Raw genomic sequence first — 23251 nt, forward strand, 5'->3', positions numbered from 1 at the left:
GGGTGGACTTTCTCCTCCTAGCCATATTGATTTATTTAATTTATCTTAAATTTGATTGCAGTGAGCACCCCTAATTAACCTGATTTTTTGCTGATAATCACTCACAATGGAATCAAATCACAAATCCGGGGATGGATTGACCGGCACACAGAAAGAAGCCGCCCTCCGTGCGTTAATTCAGCGAACAGGATATAATTTGATCCAGGTAGGAACTCACGGTCACATCCTTTTGTGTGCAGTGTCTGGCTTCATCCTTGAAGTGATGCATTGCATGCGGGGCTTGAGCAGCAAATCTGTACGCATGAAGCGCTCCTTGCTCATTCTTGTTCTCTCTGTTTTTCTCTAACATATATGCTGCACATAAGGAGATAATAGATGCTGTCTTTTATGAAGCAGGATCTTATTCCTCCAGGAATTCTTTGCCCGATGCCAAATTATGATAAGGGTAGAAAAGAAGACCTGAGCGCTGCTAAATGTTGGGAAAGGTTACAATTGCTGTCTCAAAGCCATGGCTGCAGTGGTAGTGTAGCAAAGAAAACCCACTAAACAAAGTTTCAGAAGAGTGTAGGTCCAGAGTTGTCCATAGGAAGTACAACAACTCACCACCAGATCTGCCTTTTGTACAGATCCTTGCATACGTACAAGTGCATGTGAGGCAGGTGCCTCACCTGCCCAAACACCAAAGGCTTGTTCCCAGTTTAGTCTTCAAGATCTCCAACTGCAAAGCCTGCTCTGGTTAGGGCAGGTGGAGACTGGGCATGTTCTTCAAAAGCCATCTGAAGAAGTCTTTCTCAGTTAGCATGACCAAAACAAGCTAATTTTTTGAAAGCATTGGGCACTAATATAACCGACCTTGCATCCTGGAAGAAGTCACTGAAAACACTGAATTTTAGGCAGGTGGCTGCCTTGAACTTTGCCTTGCTTTGCATAGCACTAGAGGGCACAACAGCCCAAAACAAAAACGGAGACTCCTGGGAAAAAGCATGTTCCTATAGCCCTGTGTGCGCCCCAGGACCAGGCCAGCAGCTAGGTTTGTTGCCCCTGAGGAAGCTTTCTGCTGTACCTGACCCAGAAGATAAATAACTTCTCTATGTCTCATATTTACTGTGGCTTTCTTTATCCTGGTCTTCAGTTTTTCATACTGTCACATCTGACTATAGCTCACTCCTAAACCACAGATTTCAACCCCCAGTCCCACCCCCCCCAATATCTTCTTTCTCCCTATCCTTTCCATTCCAAGCTTACTATTTTATATTTTTTTCCCTCCCAATTTCTTTTTCCACGTCTCTCTGGGCTTCTCTTCCAACCTATCTATTGGTGCAGTCAAACACCTTCTTCCTCAATGCATGCCAGGGTCACTCATCTTTGCGAAGTGGATGATGAAGCCCTCCTTCCCTCCAGACACCTTGTCAAGATGAGTTTGTTGAGATACTGCCTTCAAGCCACAAACAAAGCCACTGCAGATCGAGGGAACACTTTATCTCTTGCTGTGCCTCCTCACACACGAGCTCCCACAGACATTGACAAAATGAAAAAAAAAACCTGTTTGATTGTCTCTCACTTGGCTTAAAGTGGGACAGTAAGACTCCTGTGACTGTTTTCAGACCATTATTGATGAGCACAGCATTCTTCCAGCTGACACGCCAGTGAAGATAGCAGATGACCGCAACAACACAAAACACAACCATCACTTTTTGTCTTCACCGAACAAATGGCTTGAGAGACAGAAAAATCCCATGCCAGAAACATACTCAGTTCAGCCAAACTGGGGGCAGAAAAATAGCCTGAAATATTGTGGTCTTCCTGTTACGTTTGCTATAAGAATTAATTCATAAATTCAAATGTCCCTGTGACTCCATCACTATGCTGAAAACATTTGCAAAACAGGAATGAGCATGGATAATTCAGGGCCTGTTATAGGCTTAGGAAAACTGAAAGAGCTCATGGTATATTCTTATTTTCCTGCAAAGATCCCTGTTTGCATATGTGCTTTAGGCCTTCCTCTTAAGTCAGCCATACAGGCATTCACTTGCCTGGAATAATCCCTGAGTGGGAAATGACTACAGAAATTATCAAGGAGCCAAAAATAGAAAAAATGACAAGAGTCCCAGCACCTCTGGGAACAGGGCATTGCTGCAGGACAGGAGAGGGAGAAGGAAGGTGAGAAAGGAAGGAGGTGGAAGGAAGGAAGGAAGGAAGGAAGGAAGGAAGGAAGAGAGAGAGAAAAAGAAAGAGAGAAAGAGAGAAAGAGAGAAAGAGAGAAAAAAAGAAAGAGAGAAAGAAAAAAGAAAGAAAAGAAAGAAAGAGAGAAGGAAAGAAAGAAAGAAAGAGAAAGCAAGCAAGCATGAGAACGAAGCAAAGAAGGAAAGCAAGAAATACAGGAAAGATGATTAAAAATAGAAGAGAACACCCACCTAGCAAAAACATAGCAAAAAGAGGAAATATTGGCTGGTCTTCACATCTTTGAATATTATTCAGGGCTAAGACTTGCTCCCTGCCTGAAGAAACTCCTGGGTAGGCAGGTGTCATCTTTTGCCCCTTGCATGGCCTCCCACCATCCATGGCCCTCCTCTGTCCCCCCTGTGGGGCTGCTTCTGTCATCTCCTCTGCCCAGATCTCCTCCCCTGCTGGGGTCCCTCTGAAATGCCTGACACAGTTAGAGAAAGGGCTTTACCGCTCCTGGATGCAGGAAGGGGTGGGCATTGGGGTGCACCATTTCTCCATGCCCATCTCCAGGCACGGTTCCTCATCACACCTTATGCCAAACATTGCTACCGCTTTGCTAAGCCCAACTGCTGGCCCAAACATCTTTTTTCAAGGGCATTGAGCAGCTCCAACATCACCTACCACCAATGATGCCTCAGGCTCCCTGGCTGGCCCCTGTCACTCTGTCTACATCTCTCTCCAAATTTCTCCCTTCATCCACAGTTCTCCCCCTATATTAGCAATTTCTGAGGTCCAGATGCCTTCTGCTTTTGGAAAGTCCTTCTGCGTTCAAACATGACCCTTCCAGTATCTTTTCTTTGGTCTGTAGAACAGGAAGCTCTCCATCAATTACTAAAATAACAGGCAACATTATTGCTAATAAATGTTTATGATTGGATGAAGAATCATGACAAGTTGTAAATTTTGCATGTGTTATATTATACAGTCCACAGCTAACACACAGTCCACAGAGATTCACCTCCCATAGCCAAGAAGACCTACATTTTGCAAGGAGGTATTTGACTGTCTCCATCTTGGACTGATGCATGTTCCTTAGCAAAACTCAGCTAGTACAAATCAGACCCTTCTCCAGTACATCACCAGCATACTAACTGGATTATCAAAGCCTTTCAGTACAGATATGGCAGTGGGGCAGCCAATGCACACTATGTTATCTCTGATGAGTCTGTAAAGCATTGTTCCTTGAAGGGAAGAAGGGAGTCTGCCTCCAGCCCACTGGTAACGGAGCGTGTCTGAAGTGTCATTCCCTGGGAAGGGGTTGGTTACATCCACATTTAAAATCTATATCTAAACCATTCTTTTATTTTTCTGCATGCAGGAAAATGGGCAGAGGAAATACGGAGGCCCACCACCTGGTTGGGATGGCCCTCCACCGGAGAGGGGGTGTGAGATCTTTATTGGGAAACTGCCCCGAGACCTCTTTGAAGATGAACTTATACCACTGTGTGAAAAAGTAAGACTTTATGGCGGGAGGTTGTATTGCAGAGGTTAGTGATGATCAAAGCTTCATTTCAAGGCTGAACTGGAGATGATTTGGCCTAGACTACTGGTGGAGCTCTGACGTGATATAGTTAAGGAAGCACCCGGTCTTGTTTAAACACCTCCCACCTTGCTGACAAACTTTTTTCTTTCTATTTGCAGATTGGCAAAATCTATGAAATGAGAATGATGATGGACTTTAACGGCAACAACAGGGGCTATGCCTTTGTGACCTTCTCAAATAAACAGGAGGCGAAGAATGCAATAAAGCAACTCAATAATTATGAAATTAGGTAAGCATTGGCAAACACTTTCACATCAACTTTAAATCATGTATATTAATCTATTTTGTTATGAAAGGCATATTTTTCCTTGCAGCTCAGAGGAAGGTTATTTAGATACCTAAGCTTTAAGAGGAAATCACCTCTTGTCTCCCTGTGCGGTCATTGCTTTATGCCATACTGCCAAAGGCAGTATGTGGGACTCATTAGAGCCAAAATCTTTTGCAGGAAATCTCTTCCTTACAAAAAAAAATCTACCAGAACATTGGAAAAAATATTTTGCTTTGGATCAAATTAACTTTTGCCTAACCATTGCTGTTTATTTCATGTTCCCGTCTGGGTTATTTTTTGTTGATTTATTCCTATTCACAGTCTCTCTCATGAGCTGTACTGCAGATATGTTCTGGGAGACAGAGCAATTGCAAAAAATGGTGAAATAGGATGGAAACCAGTTGGCAAAACAGTCACATTTCCTAATAGATAGGAACAGAAAAAGCCCTCATGTTTGTGACTAAAAATTGGGAACAAAACACCCAGAAATCAACAACATATGGGTCCATCAATATGTTTTGTTTTGATTTCAACCGCACTTAATGTTTTTTTCCAGTTCAAAATGGGATGAGTAGATGGCTCTGTTCAGAAGCATTTAGAGATAAACCATTCTTGCAATTTTATGGCTTTTATTTTTGTTTTTAATAAAAAAAGATGGGTTGTGAATTGCTTTACTAGCAAGCCTAAGGATAAGCAGGTCACAAGGCACACAGGGAGGGCTTGGAAATGTGATTTGTCTCAGAGGTTGGAAGGTCTTAAAGATCAGGCTTCATCCACCTCCACCTCCTCTGCTTTCTTCCCTTGTTCCAAAGACTCCTCTAAAGAAGTTTTTAACTTCTCAAGACTTCCAAGAGGTACTTGGACCACGAAGAAGTGAGCAAAGTGCATGTAAGGAAATTTTTCCTTTGGGGTCTGCAGAACAGTTGGCATCAGTAAGCCCCCAAAAGGTGTCTCTCCATGACAAGGGATTTTCTTTCCCCAAAACCTCAGTCATGAGGCCCAGTGGCGACTGGGAAGCTACAAGCCACTGGTAAACACAACGAATCCTGGCTTATACTGGTGGCAACACGAGAGTCACTGCTGTGACTATGGGTGGTAGGTATAGTTGCTTGGTAGCAGCCATTTTTGCAAATAGCAAAAGGGAGAATCCCAGGAAGCAAAAGCAAAATTTGGCTTTGGTTTCTCCCTGATCTCAAATCCTTCATTTCAACTCTGTTGCCTTACGCTGATGTCAAATTTACCAGAGTGGCAGCCTTCATGTTAGCTTTTCCATTGAGAAAGACAACTTGAATATCCCAAACAACATATGCCATAGGAGCAAGAGGCCTTGTGTTTGGCCTTGTGTTTTGGGAGAAGAGGGGGGGTTATTTTAATTTTTTCCTCTCTTTGAGAACTGATCCTGACTCCTGACAAACCAGCAATGTTGTTTATACTCAGGAATGGGCGCCTCCTTGGAGTCTGTGCCAGCGTGGACAACTGCCGCCTGTTTGTGGGAGGGATCCCCAAAACAAAGAAGAGGGAGGAAATTTTAGCAGAGATGAAGAAAGTCACAGATGGTGTCGTGGACGTCATTGTCTACCCTAGTGCAGCTGATAAAACCAAAAACCGGGGTTTTGCTTTTGTGGAATATGAAAGCCATCGGGCAGCAGCCATGGCCAGGAGAAAATTGCTCCCAGGTTAGTACAGATGGTGAGGGTGGTAGGGATGGCTTCATCTCAGGGGTCACCTACATACACGTTGCATTGCAGTGAGATTGAAGTCTCCAGAGGACCCAGGTACCCAAGGAAGCGAATGCTGCTGGGTTTTCTCCTCTCGGCTGCTAGAGACACTCAGAGAAGAAGGGACCCCAATACACCATGGCTGGCTGATGAAGTCTCCCTGGCTCTGGGGTGCAGGGTGGGCAATTCACTACAGATCCTGATGTAGCACTATGCTCATTATCCATGCTTTTCATTTAGGAGCTTGAATTTATTAAAAATACAGCTAGATGGATTTAGATGTGTATATCCATACAGCTCTGTTGTAGGATATCTATTATCCTGTGGTTGTCTTGGGTTATACATAAAATATAGCCTCAATTATGGCCCCTTGGAGAGAAACACTCAGGAAAGCATCTAAGACCATATTCAGTCCTGAGAATGTACTGAGGATGTTCCTGAAAATGAATATCCCAAAGAATTTAAATCCTTTTTTCTTATTGTAAAAAAATGAGCATGATTTTGAGCGCTGAATACACTTAGCTATTGTGGGATATCTCACACTGACAATTTTTCCTTTTATTCTGCATTTTCTGCATCAGTTTAGCATCTCCCTGATTATGGAAGCACATTCAGATGGTCTGTGCTTCAGTACAACTTTTCCATGTTTTCTGTATTGAGAATGAAGGAAGGAGCAGGCACTGCCACAGCTGCCGACAGCAGCCTTGAAGGAGCAGAGTACTAGAAATCCTGAGCAAAGACAGTGAGACAGATGGAACAAGCACATAGCCCTGAACAGACAAGTGCAACACGCTAGTGATTGCCAATTTAGGGACATCTTGGTAAACAGTTCGGGGAATTTCAAAGGCCTGAGCAGGAGCCAGAGTCTTCTGATGTTACAAACATATGGGAGGAACTTGAAAAAAATTTCAAGCCAGAACTGAATGTGTCTCCAGCTGATGCATTGGATGAATGTGAGATTGAATACCGTTATCAAGACACTTCCTTTACTCTGAACCTTGCTGCTCTTTGAGGGAGCTGGGGTTGTTTAGTCTGGAGAAGAGGAGGCTGAGGGGAGACCTTATCACTCTCTACAAAACTACCTGGAAGGAGGTTGTATTGAGGTGGGGGTCAGTCTCTTCTCCTTAGTAACAAGCGACAGGACAAGAGGAAATGGCCTCAAGCTGCGCCAGAGGAAGTTTAGGTTGGATATTAGGAAAAACTTCTTCACTGAAAGGGTAGTCAGGCATTGGCACAGGCTGCCCAGGGAAGTGGTTGAGTCCCCATCCTTAGAGGTATTTAAAAGACGTGTAGATGTAATACTTAGGGACAAGGTTTAGTGGTGGACTTGGCAGTGCTAGGTTAACGGTTAGACTCGATGATCTTAAAGGTCTTTTCCAACCTAAACAATTCTATGATTCTATGATTCTAAGAGACAGAAATCCTCAAAAGGAAGATGGTTTTTATAAAAACTTTGTCTTGTCTCCTGGTTAAACAAGAGGGTGGAGGAAGACTGGGTTTTAGCAAGAGGCTAGTGCAGGTGCCAAGCTTAGCTCCGTGCTGCAAGTCAACCAGGTCATTATTTCCACTATTGAACAGAAAAATAGCAATTCAGAAAGGGGCACACAGCCCTTAATTTCATTTGGCTGCCATTAGCAATGACCTCTCTATTTCTGGTCACTAACAGCCCAAGTCAGACTGGGCAGTGCTGAAAGCTGAGCATCAGCCCAACCTCACTCCACAAATCCCAGCTCATTCATGAGCCTTCCTAGCAGGGAGCAGCCTCTTTTCATTTAGTTCATTAATTTTCACTTCCGATATAGGAAGACAGGTCTCCAAATTCTACCCTTGCCCTCTAATTTTCTCTATTTTGGAGCTCCCGTCCCATCTTAGATGGGTTATCCAAGTGGAGATGGAAGATAGGATGCCTTTTTTTAGATCTCTCCAAAAATGTTTTGCAGGATTCTCATTTTCCCTCTTACCGGCATTGGCATTCCCGGGTTTCTTCCAGGTTTTAGCATAATTAAGACCTCGGAGGACCCAATCTTCATGTCATAAAGATCAGAGAGAAAGAAAGAAAAAACACAGAAAGATCCACTTACTCTTTGGGGGACGTTTGCAGACGAGGCAGACATTTTATTTCATTATTTGGAAGGACTATCTAGCAGTTACCATGCTGCTAAGACAGAAAATGATCCCTACTGTACATCCAAAGAACTAGCTGCTGGGCCAATTAAAATTGCTGGAGAAAAAGCAGCCCACAGATAGAGCACATGAAATTTGGGGCTCTAGATATTAGTGGGTGGCCGGATTTTAAACACTCCTGAAGAGAAAAGGGAGGAAGATCTCCCTGCAAGATGTGCAGAAGGGACAGGGAAGAAAAAGAGGAGGAAAGAGGTATCTTTGCCATCTGGAGAAGATAGGAGGTGAAGAAACCATCACTACGCAGAGGTCCTTCTGCCTTACCCGGTGTCCTGCTGCTCATATTGCTGTGATTCCCACAGCTTTGAGACAAGGCTGTGGCAGTCAGTTTTCATTGCATATTAAACATCACTAATTGACTAATCAATTAACAGATCAGGTGACTCAATGCAAATGATTATAGACCTCAGCGTGATAACACGGCGACAATATTGCCTTTAACTACTTCTTTATTTGCTCTTTTTATTGTCTGCCCCTCAGCGTCTCGATCTAGTGTGTACAGAGCCCATGGGCTTCTCCTCCACACCCACACCCTGGTTTATGCCTCATTACTTTTTGTGTCCATCCTTTCTATTACTTCTGCTGCAACTTCACCCAGCGGGGACCATGTGACTTCAAATACTTGCACACAGAGACATTCTTGCTTTTACTATTTCATTTCAGCCAGCTGGGACCTCTGGATCTCTTGCCTATTAACTAGGGAATGAAACTTTTGCAGCCAAGAGGGATTTTTATAAGTTTATTAAAATATTTCCCTTTAGAGAGCACTCCAGAGAAAGCGGACACTAGTGAATCATGCCATATTTCCACTTCTTTATTTCTGGATGCTGCATTTCTGCAGGCATCGAAGGTATTAGCAGGAGCATGCTCAAAGTGTGACCATCTGCTTTTGGAAATGAGTTAACAAAGCAGCCGTGCTTTGAGCTAGAAAGGCTTATTTTAGTCCCATTTGTAGAATTGGCCTATTCTGCTGTTCATGCTGTACATGAAATAGTCTCTGAGCAGAAGTGAGAGGAACCAAAGCCTGTCTGACACTGACCATGCCAATTCCTTTAAAGGAAGGATCCAGTTGTGGGGACACCCTATTGCTGTTGACTGGGCAGAACCAGAAGTGGAAGTGGATGAAGACACCATGTCGTCGGTAAAAATTCTCTATGTGAGGAACCTCATGCTCTCGACCACTGAAGAGACCATAGAAAAGGAGTTCAACAACATCAAACCAGGTAGGAACCCATTGACATGGTACCTCCTAAGAAAGTATTGCTACTGCAAATGGAAATATTTCTCCATTCATAAAACACCAAAGGAAGAAATAAAAACAACTCTTTTTCCACTGTAAAATGTTCATGTGTAATGCCACAAAAATCATCATTAGGCTGAAGGCTCCCACCCAACATGCACATCATGTCATCCCATTAAGGGCTGCTTAATTTCCAGCTAACAACACTACTAACCTTTTTAGGATGATTGGCAACTGGAAGAAATCCAAAATGCTGCATAGGGATGCCTGTGTCATAAAAATGATTTTGAATAATTTCCGTCTTTCTTAAAAAGAGAAAGTTTGTGAAAGAACAGAGTGATTCCAGCATTCTTCTTCTATGGCAAGGGATGATGATAGAAATAGAGTGATTCAATACAAATGTTTTTTATCTATCTAAATTCTGAATTCTATAATTTTCATACAAAACCCCCCACATTCTTCTGTAAATTTGTGACTAATCAGTGCATTTAACATAGAATATGACAGTATTCCTTCATGGCATATGTAACATGCACTTAGGGTGAGATTTTTCAAAAAGCAGGTAGATTTGTTGGGAATAAAAATCCTGCTGGCTTTCAAAGGAGATTTTGCTTCTGAGTTGCTCCAGCTTTAGGAAATTCCACCCAAAACCAACAAAGTAAAAATAACCCATTTCTGCAGCTCACCAAGCCACACATTAGGCATTAGTAACTTATGCTTGGCAATGTGAAATCTCCTTTCATCTCATTCCTATTAACTTCCTTCTATTAATTTTTTAATATATACTACAGAGCTTCATTTTTCCTTCACTAACGTTTCATTTCTGCTCTGTAAATTTCTTTTTCGGTACTAGGCTGCAATGCAAAGGTCTTTACAAGGTTTTCTTACAAGTCTTTTCTGTCTTTCTGATGTTTCTGGCTAATACTTTTAGTCACCATCAAGTTGTTAGAGATCCCATTTTATCATCTCTCCATGCAGATGATCCGAGGGTGGGTGTATCATTGCTCTGCCCCAGCAGAGCCAGAAGCAGGGAAGAGCAAGATTTTAGGCTCCAGTGAGGATCAGTAACAGAGTGCTCTCAAGGAGGCAGAAGGGGGATTTTCAAAACACAGAGTTCATTAAAGCCTTGACTTGTAAACAAGGCATCAGCATATAACTCCCATAACTTCAGGCTTAGAAAAATCACCCTCCAAGGATGGACACAAAGTGCTACTTCTGGTGTCATTTTGAAGATGTGCAGGCTGGTCAGGTTATAGGCTGGGACAGGCTTCATTTAGCTTGCTGGAGCTCCTAATGACTCCCCCTGAACTGCAATGAAATATATTTTCTCCAGTAGTTATTTAAGTAAGTGCTTTTGCAGTAGTATAACATTTCCCCGTGCACCTGTTCAGCTTTAAAGGGTAAGAAGCCAACAGAAGAGTTGTTCAGCATCCCTTAGCCATATTTCCAAAGGATATCTTTGGGGGTGTTATATTCTCAGTGGCTGGGCTGGTTGATGATGTGCTTCCCAGCCCACAGGAGTGGGGAAGATGAACAATTAGAGAAGAAAAGTTAGATGTCTAAAGCTTGTGACTGTGGGGAATAGGACTGGTGTGGTTATTTTGGAGACAAACTTATTAGTACTGAGTATCTTGGTGCCAAGAAGTTCCCAGCAGCAGAGCAGCTGACAAGGGAGAGCTGTAGAGTATGGGCATAGAAGAGAAGAACAAGAAGCCATTTACATTTGAATTTTTGTGAGTAATCACAGAGGTTCAGGAAGATTCAGGCTGGAGGCATCAGGGTGGGGGTCTCCAGCCCAACTCCGCTCCCAGCAGGGCCAACACCACAGCTGCAGCAGGCTGATCGGGACTGTGTCCAGGTGAATCAGGGCATCCCTGGGGATGGGGATCTTCCACCACCTGGGGCCCCATCCCAGGGATGCCCCACTCATACAGGAAAGGCTGTTTCTTAGGGCCAGACCTGCTGCCCTGTTGGTCCCAGCCCATCGCCATGCTTGGGGCTGCTCTGTCCCAGGCAGGACTTGGTGTTTGTTCTTGCTGAATGTCCTGAGTTGATGGGTAAGAGAAGAGCCTCCTTGTTTTACAGCAGAAGTGTTAGCTTTCCTGAAGCTGCCTCTGAGAAACATGTACAATCCACGTATGAAACCATGGAGATGGTGACCACACGGTGACATTACCTGCAGCTCACCAAATCCTGGGCTGTTGCATGTCCTGCTCAGCTATCTGGGCTTCGGTGGTCTGTCACAGAAGGAAGATACAAGACCAAAGGTAGCGTCCAACAGAGTATTTTGGACAGGAGAAAACCACTCCAGTGTAATGGGAAACTTACTGGTGTCTGACCTCAATCATTTCTAGTTTTCCTTGAAATGCTACAGCCTTTATGTTTATTTTCCCATGGTATATACATCCGAAGAGGTAAGAAGACACTGTCCTCTTCCTCTTTTACCCTTGGTCGGCCTTTGCTCTCCAAGGGCTCATAACCCAACACAGTTCCTCTTTCAGATCTGTATTTTCCAACTAATGTCCATTTCCAACTAACATTCCAATGTTTTCTGCAGGTGCAGTGGAGAGAGTAAAGAAAATTAGAGACTATGCCTTTGTGCACTTTAATAAAAGAGAAGATGCGGTTGAAGCTATGAAAGCCTTGAATGGGAAGGTAAAGCTGCTGTAAATGCTAATTCATGGGGCTTATATGCAGTACATTATATGCAGCTGAAACAAAGCTGCCTGGTTTATTAGCTACAAAAACATCCTGAAGGTGTTAGCCCTATTTTCTCTTTGCAGGCTGCTTTTATATGCCTGAATTCGTTTTTCAGCAACCCTGATGTACACAAACTGTTCATTTTGGCTTCTTGCTCCTTGCATTCGTGCTAAATGTATGCCCAGCTCAGACTATAGTTCATCCCTCAGAAAAAAAAAAGCAGAGCAAAGCCAAAATGACGACTAGCAAACGAGGGGTTATGGTTCCCTTGGCTCATGCTCACATCCTTGTTCCACATCTGCCAACAAAAACACTCGCAGGGCAGCGTGTGAATGGCAAACTGGGACAAACAAGGTCAACCCAAAACATCTGCTTCAAATTCAGATGCGGATTTGCAAGGAGGTTGCTGTATTTAGTACTTCTTGCACTGCATGAAATTCACGGTGCTACAATGCAAGAGCTGTTCCCAAAGAAGTGTTAACCCCACTCCTATTTTTAGTGCTACTGCTGTTCTCCATAGGAGCACATATAATCTCACTGACTTACATGCGACTTTGCAGGGGAGCAAAGCCTTTTGAAGGCTTCACAACTGTGCTAATTTGGTTAAGGAGCCTCTTCTGGCAGGGGTCAGGGCTGGGTGCTCTCAACATGTTAAGCCTTCACCCAGCCAGTGCCTTCTTCCACCCGTAGGAGGGAGAGTTTGGCTTTTTTGGGTGGTTTTCTTCATCTTCTCATCCCATTAGCAAACCATGTGGGGAAACTGCCTCCCCCTGCAAGATAATTCCCGTGCACTTTGGAGACTTACGCTTGTGCTTCTCCCGTGCTCTCTCCCCACCACCCTGCTGTGAAGGTGCTGGATGGATCCCCGATTGAGGTGACATTAGCCAAACCCGTCGACAAAGACAGCTATGTCAGATATACCCGGGGCACAGGCGGCAGAGGTACCATGCTGCAAGGAGAATACACCTACGCTTTCGGACACATGTACGACCCTGCCACCGCCTACCTGGGTGCCCCGGTTTTCTACGCACCCCAAGCCTATGCGGCTATCCCCAATCTCCACTTCCCCACCACCAAGGGGCTCAGCAACAGGAACATCATCCGGCCCCCATCCATCCGAGGTAACTCCTGTCACACCAATACTCAGCTTTATCAATGTAACTCCCGCAGGGCTTGGGTGGCTGCTCCCTAGACTCATGTTGAGGGTGTTGGCTTTGCCCTGGATGCTGGACCCCTTTCAGAGAGGGACGAAAAACACAGTTTTTAGGCTCTGTCCTTCCCAAAGGTGTAGCAATCTTCCAGCAGATTAAGCAGAGCATGAAAAAAATAACTGTTTTCCCAGAGCAAGCCTGAAACAGCTTCCAGATTACCTTACATCCAGCATAAAGAAACCACAAGTCCTCCTGGTTTTGCCCCAGCAGGGAAGATCAAATAAAACAATTTTCCTTTCCCCTCTTCAGAGCCAACTCCCTCAACCAGCCACCAGCACAGCTCTCCGCTGTGTTTCCTCTTTGCTTTGAAGGTCAAGGGAAAGTTTTACCAGTCTTGGTGTTTTCTGACCCAAAGACATGGTGTTTCCCAGGGAGGTCACATTGCCCTGATGCAGGGTAGGGAACCAGCACTGAAATCAAGAAAGACATTAATTGTGTGCTCTGGGAGATGGACTCCTTTTTTGGGGGATCATTAACCTAATAACAAGCAGTCTATGAAAACAGAGAGTATTTCTGAAAGCTGCTGAGGCTCCACCTTTGATCCTGGGTGACCACACCTGGGATCAAATCAAATCCCTGGGCTCAGGCACCCCCCTATTAAATATCTTTGTAGGCATCATTTGGTAAGTGCAGAAGTAAGCTTGGGGGCTAGCAAAAAAATAAATAAATCGGTCCATTTGATCTTCCTTCCTAAGATGACACCTGTGGCAGTCAGCTTGCATCCCCAAGCCTGTGACCAGGTCCCATAGCAGGCTGGGACCCTGTGTGGCACCCCAGTAGGGCTGGCAAGGACTGCACCAGCCATTTTTCCCCCTTCTCAAGGAAGGAGACAGGGGAGCAGGAATTTCCCCTGCTGCCCCCCATATTTTTGCCCGCACAGGTGAGACCAGCTTCTATGAAGGTCGCATTGGCAAAGGTGCAGATGTGATAATCCACGAGCCCTCTCTTGCCTTGCAGTCTCACCAGACTCCCAAGTAGGGCTCCCTGAGCAAAAATTGAAGCATAATGGGGAAAAAAAAAAAAAAAAAAGGAATTTAGTTCATATAAGCAAGGGATTGTATAAACACTGAATTCTTCAAGAAAGTGAAATTACACTGGTGGGTAGCAAAAAATACCAGCTGTCCCCTCTCTGCCTTTCAACTACAAATCCAGTTTGAAAGGCATCACGAAGTCAAAACTAACCAGAGAAGATGGAAACTGGGTCAGAAAGAAGCAGGGCTTTCCCCAAAATCCTCGCCCATCCAAGCATATGAGCCCAAAAAGAAAGGGTGTTAATGCCAAGCCTGGGTTATCCCAGCAACAGGCTAAGGGGGGCTCCTGCCCATCTTCTTCCCAAACCTGGCGAATGAGGCTAACTTTTCCATTTCAGCGAGAATCAGGGTAATTTTTCCGGTGATTTGATTCAGTTTAATGCCTTCTTACATTCCTAGAAATTTACATGAATGTACCTGTAGGGGCTGCGGGAGTTAGAGGACTGGGAGGTCGCGGCTACCTGGCATACACGGGCCTGGGGCGTGGATACCAGCTCAAAGGAGAAAAGAGGGGAGAGGATAAACTCTACGACCTCTTGCCAGGAATGGAACTCACACCGATGAACCATGTCACGCTAAAGCCCCAAGGGATCAAACTCGCTCCTCAGGTACGTGCATGAAAAAGAGAGTCAATATCCTGGCCAGAGGTTGTCTTTGCCAAAAAATGATTTTGGGAAAACAGCCCCCTGCTTGAATCTGCACTGGGGACTAATAACATTCTTACATCTCAAAAGACATTAAAAAAAAAAAAATACCACTAGTTGCATCTTGCAATACCCACCTGCCTCACTGGCATCTGCTCTCCCTTGGAGGAGAGTATTCATAAACACCCATAGGTGTAAGATGAAATCCAGCTATGGCTGTCGCTCCATAAAAGCACTGAGGGTAAAGAAATTCTCACCCAAAATGGGTTTGATAAACTGGATGCATCGCTTGGGGCTTCACCAAGGAACGAATGTGCATATATAGAAAAATAATGTACGTTTTAAAATCATTTATGGGGAAAGAGCTGTTGACTGCCTGCACAACCCAGCACAGTGCAGAAACTCTGGTTGCTCAAGGAGGCTTTTGATATGGTTGTGCCTGCAGGACTGGGATCCAGACGAATGGATGAGGGCTTAGGAGAACAAACCCAGAACAAATTCCCCAAGTTTCTGAGGGTCCAGCTCTTATGGCAACTCCTTTCCCCTTACATCATCCAAAGCAACATGAGAAACTAGCTTCACCCTGAATTTTGAAGCATATCTTTGCCTATTAACACTTCAATTGCCACAGCATCTGGTTTGCCAAAGTCTATGAAAACATCCTTTTCTCCCCCAGAAAACTGCAAAGTAGTATTCCCCCCCCTCCCCCCCCCCGCAAAATTTCACAGTCCCCTTGCTCTATGTTATCAGCATATAAGAGGGGTGAAATAGCCTGAGTGGTGCTACACTGCCTTAGGGCAGGTGAAATTCATTTTTTCCTCTTCCCATGCACGCCAACCCCCACTGCTTGTATTTCAAATAGTGTAGTAACAGTGCCAGGCACTTGCAACACTAGTTTTTGGGGGCACATTTTCCCAGCAGCTGAGCTTCCTAATCCCCCCACTGCTACTATGTCACAACAGCAGGTTAAACAACTACAACTTGCTTCACGACAGCCTCGTTAATAGGACAACCTCATTAATACCTGTCAACTTGGTCAGCCTCTCCCATCTGCTGTAATGAGAGCATTTCAACAGCATCTTTGAATGATGGATTTCATTCCTGCTGCCTAGCTGGAATGCTTGGTGTTAATAAGTAGATCTGCTTTATTGAAGATTTAAATGTTGATGTAACATTATAAAACTGGCATCCGTATAAAGGCATTGGGACAGCAAGGAACAAGTGTTGCCATAGTCAAGAAGTGTAATGAACTAGTTTATTTACACTACAAAGTGCTAAACTTCAGTTGGAGCTATGATTACAGAATTAAAAGCAGCACTGATATTTAAATTTTACATTTTAATTTTGAATAAAATTAAGTGTAAATTTTAAATAAGGTAGACCACAGAAAGATGCAGGTTGGAAGCACCCAGGGGTCTCCGGTCCGACCGCTGGCAGCATGGCCAATGTTGCAAAGCCCCAAGACCCAATATCTTCTCAGTTGAGTGTCAGGTCTGGTGGAGCTACTTGAAAAAAAATAACTGGTCCAAGCACTGCTCACAGGGAGGCACGGGAACACCATGCTGTGTTCAAACTGATTTGGGACAGCACATACCCAGTGGGTTATAAAAAAAGAAATACAAAGCCAAAGCAAGAGCGTTTCTGGACAGCGATTCTCAATTACCATGGAATAAGCTGTGCTAAGGCTGGGGGCAAAGTGGTTCAGCATTTCTCTTTCAAACTAGAAGCAGAAATTGCCTATTGATGCCTGTATAATTAATTGGATGGAAACACAGCCTTTTTTCTTTTTTCCTTTTTTTTTTTCTTTTAAAAAAAGAAGACTATTTTGACTTTTCATGCACTGTAACCCACTAAAGCCAGGAAGGCAACAGAACAGTGAAGATGAATGCAACCCTAGTGTTTTAGCAATGTTAAATAGAAGTACATAGATAAAGTTTCTGGGCATAATTCAAAGAAAACCACACTGATAACAGAATAAAACAGCTAATCAGCAAAAGGACAAAGATGTCTGATTTAACAGGGTAATAATTAACTTCAGGAATTAAATGGATTTTTAAAATATAAAACATTTAGATGAATCTTACACTTCAAGGTGAATGTAGTATCCTGTCTGCCATTTGTTTTAAATTTTTTTTTGCTAAGCCTTGAGGAAGATGCCATGACACTCCTGAAAACCCTTTGGAGGGAAGGAAGCTGACCAGTGCAGGGGCTGGAGCTGGGCAAGAAGGCTACTGCACAGCAATTAACCCAAGCAAAAATCCCTTTTCTCCCTTCTAGATCTTAGAAGAAATCTGCCAGAAAAACAACTGGGGACAACCTGTTTACCAGCTTCACTCTGCAATTGGCCAAGACCAAAGACAGCTCTTCCTATACAAAATCACGATCCCCGCCCTTGCCAGCCAGAACCCCACCATGTACGTAACTATTCGAGGTTTTCTGGGTTTTAGGATTTTTTTTTTTTTTATAGCATTTTATCTAGCATCTCTCCTCAAAATACAATTGCACAAGTCTCTATTTCCTTTTTTTTTTTTTTAATATATATATATATATATATATAAAAATATATATATATAAAAGGGAGAAAAACATCCACAAACTAAAATAGGCTGATAGTGATATCTGCCATGCTTGGTTCTCTCTCTCTGGTGGTGCAAAGACTACAGAAAGCCAGAAATAATCAGGCAGAAGGGTGCTTTTTAGTACAAAAATAAAGCATATGATAGGTCTTGTGGGAAAAAGAAAGCAGCCTGAAGGAACATGCTGGTAATTCGGCTCCAAATATGATTCTAAATATTTCTGACCTAAAACATTTTTTGCTGTGTATTTTAAAGAAAAACCCAGATTGCAGCAGGCTTTCTTTTGGACTGAAAATGCACAACATGCTCTGAAAGGATGTTGTGTCTGAAATGAGACCCAGGGCTGATGATGATAAACTCAGCAAAGAAACTGGACTACTACAGGGAAAGTACTGTTGTTAATGCATCAGCACGGTAAAATAATGTTTCCATTTGATCTGTGGGATGATGCCATCTATGAGTGGATCAAAACATCTTGCAGGAAAGTCCTAGAGAAAAAAAACAAGCTAACATTTTGCTGTACTCACAGACATCCCTTCACACCACCCAAGCTCAGTGCTTATATCGATGAAGCCAAAACCTACGCAGCAGAATACACCCTTCAGACACTGGGGATTCCCGCAGAGGGAGCAGAAGTGCCTCCTGCAGCACCAGCTTTTCCAGGTATGGGAAGGTCTGTACAGCAAAGGTCTCCTGGAATATTATTTTTCCTGCTGCTTCCTTGAGGATGTCAAGAATGAACCCATTTTTGGCCACTGAGGACAGACCTGGCTGTGCTCCCCTACACACCTCTACCTTGACTCGTGTTACTTATGTGTACGACATCTTTATTTCCTATATAGTAATTTCTCTCTATACCCGGACTACCCAAATTATGGTGTACGTACCATAGAGCAACTCAGACTGGAGGCATCAGGGTGGGGGATCTCTGGTCCGACCCTGCTCCCAGCAGAGTTTATGCCGCAGATACAGAAGGTTGCTTGGGGCTGTGTCCAGGCAAACTGGGGCAGTGTCCAAGGATGGGGATCCCCACCACTTGGGGCCCCACCTCAGGTAAGCACCTCCCCTCCACTCCTTCCAGTCTGTGGATGCCTGCCTTCAACTGGAAGTCCCAGATAGGATGCAGAATCCAGAACTGGCGGCCCCAGTGTCATATCTGGGATGAGTTCCCTCCCTGGATCTGCTGGCTGCGGTCTGGCCATTGCCACCCAGGATGAAGTAGATCTTCCTAAAGATGCACAGTTGATTGATTGATTCATGGTCCATCCATCCTCCCCCAGCACCCCAGCTCTTTTTGAACCAACACTTTTGATTTCATCTGCCAAAGAAATGATGCAATTGTGAAAGTTAGGATCTGATCCCAGCTCTCACACCCCCACTGAAAGGATTTTTTTCCAGTTTGGGAATTCATACTCAACAGCTCTTGCAACTGCCCAAAACAGCTTGGGAAGTCATGGAAAACACAGGCTGGGAGCAGGAATCCAGCTTGCAGGCATTACATCTACTGTGCTCTCCAGCATGACGGTTATTCTGATGTAGTGGGAGCAACGCATGCCAAACTGCACATGAAGAATGCATTAGTCAGTACTACTGAGTTGTTTGGAGTCTCTCAAGGATGGATTTAAAAAAAAAAAGAAATCTATCCAGCTTCCTGCCACAGGAGTCCGCAAAAGCCACAGAAAAATCAATTTGTCTGGGTTTGTGCAGGCTTCCGCAGCGTGGAAACCAAATGGGCTCTTTATTGAATCCAGTCTCCACTTACTGTTTAATTATAATCTCTCCTTTTTTCTTTCATCCACCCTTATTTATTTGTCTTGGAAACTCAACAAATTGACATACATTAAAGTTTCTGCTTGCAACAAACACTGGTCCTTCATCAGGGCTTGCTGAAGCCCAGCTCAGCTGAGGCCATGCCCAGGTAGCAGCTCATTTCTCTTAAGATGGTGGCAGATATGCTTTAAAAGACAAATTTCTCAATTCCTAGTCAAAATGTTGCACCTTGTTTTGCTGATGCAAAGAAGATACTTTGAGTGGCCACAATACTCAAATTATAGTGAATTTCTCATGTTTTCCCCTAAGGTAACACCTTCAACGAGGCCATGTGCTCTCAGTGTTGCCCAATATCTCCGTTCCCCCCACTGAGAGGACCTTGGCTCTGACTGACCTTGAGTTGATCCCATTACCCAGCCGGTCGGTTGGAGATTTTGGACCCTGGGAGATGTAGTTTGGCAGCAGAGCATGGTCCAGCAGAGCCAATGGGTACCCCAGCTGCTCTTCCCAAATTTGGGCTTTGTCTTAATTCTTGGTTCCTTCACAACAAAATATTGTGGTCTGGTCAACAAGCTGCTATATCCTGCTTTCAGACAAACCAGCCCCAAATGATGTTTGTTTTCCCAGTGATTCATTTTAAATCAGCAAAGCTAACATTTTCCCATGGAAAATTTTGAAGTTTTGAAACCACATTTTCCATAAGAAATGAATGGAAAAAAAAATTCAGTTTACTAAATATTTTCTCCCCAATATTGCATAGAGGGAGTTTCCCTCCTCTCTAACATGGCTGTCCTGAATTGCATGTATTTTGACTGTGAAGGGTATTAGATCCATATTTTCTCTGTAAAACCTGCCCAGATTTCCCCTATATTACTTCATTTTCCTACCCTCCTCATGTCATGCGTGGGAGGACATATACAGCGCCATTAACACCCTCTCAGCTCAGAAATAATTCAAGCCTAAGGAAAAAATATTCAACAGAGAGGGGCATTTTTCAAGCAGCAGGTTTAACAAATCATAGGTGAAAAAATGCATTAATTTTCCAGCCTTTTTTTATTACCTTTAATGAGGAGAAAAAACATGCCAGAAATGATCTATTTAATTAGATTATTGCCATTAACAAGCTCATTTCTCCCTATGTTATTCCCATCGACAGCGAAGTCTTCCCATCAAAAACTATCAGATGATGGTGAGTTTTGAATGTCTTTTCATTAATCTACCTTTTTTTCCCTCCTTTCCCCTGCAGGATATACCATTGCTAATGCAGCCGCGACCGTTACAGCCACTCAGCTCAAACAAGCGGTGACTATGGGACAAGATTTAGCAACCTATGCAGCCTACGAAGCCTACCCTGCCTTCGCAGTCGCTGCACGCAGCGATGGCTACGGAGCATTTTGATCCTGTCTTTAATTAAGTTCCCTTAAATCGAGCACAGGCAGAAAAAAAAAAAATCTCAGTCTGGTAATTCTTACACCCTAATGATTTTAAACTAATCTGTCGCCTAAAGTTAGATTTTAGTCAGAGTTTCATTCCTGTAGTTCTTTAGTTTCATAACAGGATATTAGGGAGGGAAAGGAGAAAAAAAAAAAAAATCACTCAAAATCAGATTTTCACACTAGAAAGCAAAATCTTAACCCAGAAAATGAGTGGTTCTCAGGTGTGTGTATATACGTACATACATATATATATATATGTATATATATATATACACACCATTGTGTGTGTGTGTGTTTACAAGAAACAACCTGTGCTGAAAACAGTTGGTCCCGTGACATGGGACTGGTGAAGGACAGGGTGTCTCCAGCAAGCCCCTCCGTGCATCAGGTGTTCTCCTCTGTTCACCCCAAAATTCCTCAAGCCAGGCAGAGCAGCGGGTAAAATGAAAGGCTGCCCTTTGGCCACACGGAGGTGTCCGGCTTGCTTCTTACTGCCTCTGAGCATCCTACGCCACCAGCGCTAGCTTGAGTTCAGGCATCTCAAGCGTCTTTTAAATTCATTCTGGCACAGCCAAGGAAAAAAGACATTTATCATAAATGTGTCTGCCCAGCCTAACAGGCTAGTTTGCACGCTCTTGAATGCTAATTTGATTTTTAAAGCAGGAGGCAAGCATTCAGCAGAGTTTTCCCTCTCACTTTGCTACTTCCCAGCCATACCTACAACTCACAAAACAGCAAATAACGGCATATTTTTTCCACCTCCCGTCAAATGGCACATTCAGTGAAAGACAGAAAAACTTTTAGGACTATTAAGGTTAAGGACCAGAAAAGTGCTGTTCATTAGGGCCAATTCTCTACTTAATTAGAGCACAAGAGCTCACAGCCATGGCCCAGTAATAACAGGCACCTCTACAGGAATAAAATTACATACAAGGAACCTTTTTGACAGGATGGATAGAGCCTTGCCTAGCTATCAACACTGCTTTAGACATTAAAGCAAGGCTGCTGGCTGCTGTGATTCTTGCAAGAATTAATTTAGTGGAAGAGGGTTCACGTCAACGGTAAAGGCTCCTCTTGTTTTGGAGAGCACCGGTGTTGGTGTTGTGTTTGAATGCTTTGGGGATGCTGAGAGCATCCTTTGGTTTACAGCAGGAGGGCATTATCCATTTATTTTTGCCATGGGATTGAGGCAGGAGTAATGATGCTCTAGAGATATAGGAGAAACCCAGTGTTAGTTAACTACAGCAGATGTTAATCTCATATAATATAACCTATACTGTAATGCACATTAAGAAAACTTGAATGTGCTCAGTCTAGGACCAAAAAAACCCCTTTTGGGGGGAAAATTTACAACCAGGTTGACAATGCTCATCAGTTCCAACATATCTGGCCCCAACTTTTTCATCTGGTCTAGATGATGTAATGTGGCACTGTACAAGCCGTTGCAAGCGGAGCTTTTCCTGTGCATCCCCCAAGCTGTACAAAGCACGATGGTCTGTGATAAGGTGTTGACTACCAGAAGCTAAGTGTTTTCTATTCTCGTGCTTCGGCTGACTCAGTTTCGCTAGGAATGGAACAAAAACACATAAGCTGTATAGTTTGCGGTCCTATTAGACCCTTTCTATTTATAAAGTAGCTCATTAGGGTGATCCTAAAGGTATTACAGGCCCTCTGTGGTTGCTCTTCAGCACGCTTGGCTTCACAGAAAATGACAAACCTGTTCACAGAGGGTGAAATAACCAAGAGTGTTATGGGTATCGTGGCTTTTCTCTTCTGTCTATGTCTTTTAAGTTGTGTTTGACTGCCAATGAGTAACATATCCATGCGTGTCTCTCTCTCTAAAAGACTACCATTGGCAGAAAGTGTTTCTCACTTTCCCTGTTCAGTAACTTTAGTCTGCTTTTTCAGCTATTTATATAAGTTCAGAAAGATGTCAAAAAAAAGGGCAAGAAGCAGTATTAAAAAGTGTGTGCATGAAGCACTTATTTTTGTACACATAGTACAATATTTGTATAGAGTTTTAACACTACGAAGTGTAGCGAAAAATCACAATATCCATTTACTGGAGGACAATCATATATGTTTAAACAGAATGAAGTGAAGATGGCATCTCAATCATCCGTTACAAGGAAATTATAACTGGGATTAAATTCTGTGAAGCAAGTCTGTAATTCTAGAGTAATCCAAGTACATTAACTGGACTTTGAAATATCATTAAAAATTTTAAACCAACATACATGCCTCAGTCCTTTCGTATCCCAAGTTTCATCTGAAAGGGTCATCCCGTGCATGGTAAATAAGTGCACACTTTGCTCTGTAGGGATCAATCTGAGGTCAGACAGGCAAGGTCACAAGCTGCTCGGCAATGCCAAGAGTGTTTTGAAGATACACATTGGTGACACTTACCCTGCACATGCAGCAGAAAATCAGCACTGTTATACTTCTTCACTTTTAAGTAAAAAATCAAGGGGTTAGGGTTTTTTTCCACCACCTCTTTGGCCAATATTTATTTATCTGTCAATCCTGCAGGAATCATTTTGCTAAAAATTTATTACAGTGGTAATACCTTTGTTCCTTTCCTGATCCCAATGGAGATGTCTCAGGGGCGATATCAATAGTGAGACAGCAACATGCAAAAATAAGGGGGTAGATGGGGCAATACATGATCTAGGGGTGTGAGGGCTTGGTCTCACCTTGGGAAGAGCCT

The 23251-nt window shown here is 43.5% G+C and overlaps 1 protein-coding gene across 1 annotated transcript; it reads left to right on the plus strand.

Annotated features, from left to right (window-relative positions):
* Window positions 1-106: 106 nt before the first annotated feature.
* A1CF (APOBEC1 complementation factor) lies at window positions 107-20506 on the plus strand (the record flags this gene model as incomplete). The annotated part of the gene is given in 11 exon segments (XM_082308479.1): window positions 107-205; window positions 3545-3679; window positions 3868-3998; window positions 5475-5715; window positions 9000-9159; window positions 11734-11831; window positions 12727-12997; window positions 14518-14726; window positions 17040-17176; window positions 17868-18001; window positions 20355-20506. Coding segments are annotated over 11 exon segments (1767 nt in total).
* Window positions 20507-23251: the final 2745 nt, after the last annotated feature.

Source organism: Platalea leucorodia (genome assembly GCF_965183815.1).
Source record: "Platalea leucorodia genome assembly, chromosome: 4".
In the NCBI taxonomy this organism is placed as follows: domain Eukaryota; kingdom Metazoa; phylum Chordata; class Aves; order Pelecaniformes; family Threskiornithidae; genus Platalea; species Platalea leucorodia.